The sequence below is a fragment of the Leucopleurus acutus genome, assembly GCF_964270905.1.
Source record: "Leucopleurus acutus genome assembly, chromosome: 2".
Taxonomy (NCBI): Eukaryota; Metazoa; Chordata; class Mammalia; order Artiodactyla; family Delphinidae; genus Leucopleurus; species Leucopleurus acutus.
This window is the reverse complement of record NC_139143.1, coordinates 76,043,387-76,048,920: the sequence shown is the minus strand read 5'-3', so window position 1 is coordinate 76,048,920 and position 5,534 is coordinate 76,043,387. Positions and strand designations below refer to the sequence as shown.

The window sequence follows — 5,534 nt, the reverse complement described above, 5'->3', positions numbered from 1 at the left end:
CCTGTTTCATTTAAGATTTATAAAATGGGAGTGAAATCACATACCTAGAAATCTTGCAAGATTTGTGTGATAAGGTGTGAACATGGCTGGCAGTGTCTGGTATGTGGTAAACACCCAACAAATGTTAGAATCTGATCATCTCCCTTTCCCTCCTGTCCTGTGTCTGCCGGCTCTGGGGTCCTCGTTGTCTTTGGCCTCTGGCTTCCTGCACTGCAGCTGGATGTCATGCTGGTGAGTTCACCATTCTCTCCCCCGCACCCCTTCTTCGAACCACAGTCCGTTCACTGACAGCACCTGGAAGCCAGCGAATCAAGTCAGCTGTATCCCTCCGAGAGATCCATATGGGTCTCTTGGAAAAAATGTTTTGATGTCTTCCTATTCCACTCTAAAAAATATAATTCCCTGAGGAGAGGGAGGAACTCTTGTGGAAAGCAATTTCCTGTCCTCTTTCTCCAATCACAGCATCATTTTCTGGTTCTTCTCGGACCATGCCCTCCTCAGCTGCCGGTTTTGAGGCGCTCCAGTGCGAAGGACCTGTCAGCACCCAGGAGGGCAGCTGCCACACTGAGGATGACTTGACGGACCCAAGGGAAGTCGACTTCCAGGTCAAGGGCTACACTTTCAGTGAACCCTTCCATCTGATTGTGTCCTACGGTGAGGTCCCAGGAAGGACTGACCAGTGCAGGCCAGGTCTTTCTCCCATTTCCCAAAGTTCTCCTTTCAGCCCCACAGCCCACTCAGGAAGGTGCCCCCTGAAACTGGCCAGGGGATGAGATATCATCTGCCCCATCTTCAGCCAAAGAAGCCAGGGTGCCCTCTGTGCTAGGCCCTAGAGAAATTGTTCCATACTCCCAACCAGTGGTGAAAGTTACCTGGCCCCTCAGAGAAAGATTAGAGTGGTCTGTTGTGGGCAGCACTGAGGGAGCTCCCAAGGAAGGCAGTGGGTCACACTCAGCTCTTGCTTTGGACCGCAGACTGGCTGATCCTCCAAAGTCCAGCCTGGCCTATATTTGAGGGAGACCCTCTGGTTCTGCGCTGCCAGGCCTGGCAAGACTGGCCACTGACCCAGGTCACCTTTTACCAAGATGGCTCAGCCCTGGGTCCCCCTGGACCTAACAAGGAATTCTCCATCGCCGTGGCGCGAAAGACAGACAGCGGGCACTACCACTGCAGTGCTATCTTCAGGAGCCCTGGTCCTGGGAGCCCAGAAACGGCATCTCCTGTGGCTATCACAGTTCAAGGTAAGAGCTAGAGGCCGTGTCATTGTGGCAGAGGCAGGTGGGGAGAGACAGAGGGACCAGAAATGTCTTTCACTGGAGATGGTAAGGTCACTGAAGGGTTAAGGAGCAGGTTGCTGACAAATGTCCAAGTTGGGCTTCAAAAGGGGCAGCATCTTAGCATTGCCTTTTCAAGTCATTTAGCCCAACTCCAAGTTCAGCATGTTTCCTGCTGCTTTGTCCTACAGTTCTATGCTTCCCAATGTTCACTGACTAGGCATCTGGATTACGGTCAGATGTGCCCATCTCTAGATCTTTTCTAGTCCTGTCTATTGAAGAGAGATAGGACTTGAAAGTTTCAAATGGAACTTTTCTAAGAGAACTCCTTCCCGATAGAAATAGGTGAAGGAAAGTGTGACTGGGGGTCTTTGCCTGTCATGGGTCCACCTGAATGTAGGATGGCTGAGCTCTTCTTCCTCACCTATCTCTCCCCCAGAACTGTTTCGAGCCCCGGTTCTCAGAGCCACACCTTCAGCTGAGCCCCAAGAGGGAAGCCCGGTAACCCTGAGCTGTCAGACAAAGCTGCCCCTGCAGAGGTCAGCTGCCCACCTCCTCTTCTCCTTCTACAAAGACAGCAGGACAGTGCGTAGCAGGAGCCCTTCCTCAGAATTCCAGATTCCTACTGCTTCAGAGGCACACTCTGGGTCCTACTGGTGTGAAGCAGCCACTGAGGACAGCCAAGTTTGGAAACAGAGCCCCAAGCTGGAGATCAGGGTGCAGGGTGAGTTAGTGTGTATATGTCTGGTGTGTGTGAAAAGGCAGGGGTAGGGGGGGAATAGGACAATTGGGTTTTTGAGCTAAGGTTCAGTGTAAGCAGGTTAAGAAAGGACACATGGGAGGCAGGAACCATAAGCCAGAGTCCCTAGTGATGGAAGAAAGCACAAATAGGAAACTTCTCCCTCAGACTGTGGTGTATACCTCATCAAACGAAGACCTGAGCCAACTCCACAGCTGCTTCCCCATAGACTTTACACTCCCTACATGACCTCTGGGCATTCGTAGGAATATAGTATCTACTGTGAGGACGAAGTAGTCTGGATTTCCTATTCAATTCTGGGAGTCCCCATTAAGAAGGCTGCATTTGACCTGAAATATACCCAGAGGAGGTGTCCAGGGTAGTGACGGCGCTTGGGTCATGTCAGAAGGAAAATAATGGGAGGAATGGGAGATGCTCATTCTGAAGAGGAGGTGACTCGAGGGGCCAGCAGAGGTGTCCTCAAAACACTGAAGACTGGCACAAGGGTAAGGAATTACACTAATGGCATATACAATAAGAGGTTGACCTAGGGCCAGTTACCACATGCATGTTGTAAGGAATTAGACTGAAAGGAGAAGAACTGGCTAATATCCATAGTCCTCTAATGATGAGGCTTCATTGTGCAAGATTTTCAAGCAGAAGTAACTATGCTTCACATTCAAATTTGGACCAGAGTCCTCAAGATTTTGTTGCCATTGGACCCCACAGCTATTTTCAGAGAATAAGAAAGACTGACCGGGAATATGAGGGTAGGGCCAGAGTCAGACTTCACTCTTGTCTGTGTCTCCTATCCCATAATCCAGGTCCCTCCAGCTCTGCTGCACCCCCCACCTTGAATCCAGCTCCTCAGAAATCAGCTGCTCCAGAAACTACTTCTATGGAGCCCCCTGGGCCTCTGCCTCCACTGCCCACCCCTTCTTCTAAGGATCTGGGCTCCTCTTCTCCTCTGCACTTCCCAGATCCCCATCTGCATCACCAGATGCGTGTTCTCCTCAAACAAATACAGGATATGAGGGTCATCCTTGGTCACCTGGTCATGGAGCTGAGGGACTTGTCCGGCCACCTGAAGCTTCAGGCCACAAAGGATCCTGCCAAATATTAGTAAATAATTCACCTGCCGTGTTGCTCAACTACCCCCAATAAATCCAACTCTTTCTAGTTGTCCTCTTTCTGTTCCATACTTAAGCATAAGTAGTTTTACAAGTTGCCCAGTGTTTCGCTAGAGTTAACAGGGATAGGTGAGTATAAATAAACGTGTACAAAGTGGTAATTAGAGTTTAGCTATAATTGTATATTCTCCCTGAACATGACAACATATTCCTGCTCTATCTAGACCAGGAGTTGCCTTCTGTTGCCCAGACCAGAATCTGGTGATTGAAAGAGAAGCAATGAGATGATAGATTTAATGCAGCAATCTCAACCGAGGGCAATCCCTCCCCACCCTAGGGGACATTTGGCAATGTCTGGAGAAATTGTTGATTGTTACATTGCAGGGAGGGTGTGCTCCTGGTGTCTAGTGAGTAGAAGCTGGGGATGCTGCTAAACATCCTATAATACACAGAACAGCCTTCCACAACAAAGGATTATCTGGTCCAAAATGGCAATAGTGCTGAGGTTGGGAAACCCCAGCCTAATGGAGGTGTTGGACTCTGGGATGGACCTTTGCTTCTTCTACTTATTCTCTCCTCCTAGCCTTATTCAGCAAATATTAATTACGTGCTGGTATTTTGTCGGCCTCTGCTACATGCCCAAGTTGATGCTATGTTAAGTATACCCATAAGACAGTGTCTCTGTCTATAGAAAGTTTACAATTTGGGATGGAGGGGCAGTAATACTCCTACCGATTAAACAATTAAAGCAGGGTATATAAAAATTTCCCATAGGATCCTAGTGGACTCAGAAACACGCGATCGAGTAGAACAATGCCAGAGCAGCAATTATTTGTTTTAATCCATCTCTGAAATATTTTTCTTTAAAAATATACATAAATCTATTTTGGTACCATAGTAATACTTTATTTTCTATGCTTGGACTGCTGTTGTATATTCTCAGCCAATGAGAGCTAGCCTGCCAGATTCTACAGGAAGTTTTGGTCAGTGAGTTAGCACACCATTTCATGACCTCAGCCAAAGAGCGTTCTACCACGTTTCTCCTAAATCATGTGGTATGAGGTTATCCAGTGTACTTTTTCTTTGTGCCATTTATTCTGTGTATAGTTTGGACCCACAGTGATTTACAAAATATGTACCTGTGATCGGTCCAGACATGCCACAAAGAAATAAAGGAACAGAATCATGCTGGATGTTAAAATTTGAGTTTTATGGTGGTTCCTAGCTCCCTCTAAAATGCCAGTTTTATGGTGGCTCCTAACACCTTCAAGTGGAAAGATGAGAAAGAAACTGGAAATTGGTAAAAGTCCACAAATATCACTGCAGCGTGAGAGGATCGATTAACAGCTGTATGAATGGGAGTTGCAAGAAATGATGACCAGAGATACGTCATTTGGTGGATGACCAAAGTGGAAGCTTAACTGCCAGTGGACTATGTTGGATCTCCAAATATACTATGTTATAACCATTCTACATGGAATTGATTTCAGCTAATGGTACCATGTTCATGAATGCATCCTGCAAGCTCATGCTAAATAAGGAAGTCATGTCCAGACAATAAAAGCTAACCGAGATCAAGAAAGGAAGAAGTGGGTGCAGCTGACTAAGTGTCTCACTTCTGTACTCGTCATCCATGTGTCTGTGTGGACTTCTATCGTCACACTGCACTTTAATTTTTTACTATCTTATTTCTGTTCACTAGAGGGTGAACACTTTGAGAGCTCCTTGATCTCTCCTCTGATCTACATTGACTCATTGGTGTCTAGTTTAATGAGGCATATTTAAACTCTCTGTAAATTTTGTTTCGTTGAATTGAATTGGGTCAGCATAATAAGGGAAGGGATCCTGAAGAAGATGGGAATTAAGCTGAACCTTAAAGGATGAGTGGTATATCTGGCATCAGCAAAATCTCCAGATTCTCCCCAGGGGGCCCAGATTTGGTCAGGAGCTTGGAAGCCTCAGGGAGAGAATCTGTTATCATCAGGGATGAGGAAGGCAAGAACATAACTGAAAGAATGAAGAGAGAGAGACAGAGAGGCAGAGAGAGAGAGAGCTTTTATCTGTCTCTATCTGTCCTGGGGAAGTTGGAGAGGGGGTGGGAAAGAGGAATTGTTATACTAGATTGGGTTTATGGCCTGTGCAGTTTAGGATTCTGTAACCCACAGAGGTCCTAATGCAGCTACACTGGATGTTATCTCTGAAATAAACATTAGATACAAAGCACATCTATTATCTTGTAAAGGCGAATACTTGCATACCCTATAACCCAGAATTCCATGCCTGGATATATATGCCGAGTACATGTACACCAGAAGACAAGTATAATAATGTTCATAATAGCACTATTTGTAATATCAAAACTTTGGAGTCAATTCAGTTGTCCAATGAAAA

At 46.4% G+C, this 5,534-nt stretch overlaps 1 protein-coding gene across 1 annotated transcript in view; it reads left to right on the top strand.

The window, feature by feature from the left end:
* The window catches only part of FCRLA (Fc receptor like A), a gene marked incomplete at both ends in the record, with an annotated part of 6,653 nt that extends 3,517 nt beyond the window's left edge, over window positions 1-3,136 (top strand). The window contains 5 exons of the mRNA XM_082865616.1: window positions 217-231; window positions 502-654; window positions 975-1,241; window positions 1,714-1,998; window positions 2,838-3,136. Of these exons, the coding sequence (XP_082721742.1) occupies window positions 217-231; window positions 502-654; window positions 975-1,241; window positions 1,714-1,998; window positions 2,838-3,136 (1,019 nt within the window). The remainder of the gene's footprint in view (window positions 1-216; window positions 232-501; window positions 655-974; window positions 1,242-1,713; window positions 1,999-2,837) is intronic.
* Window positions 3,137-5,534: the final 2,398 nt, after the last annotated feature.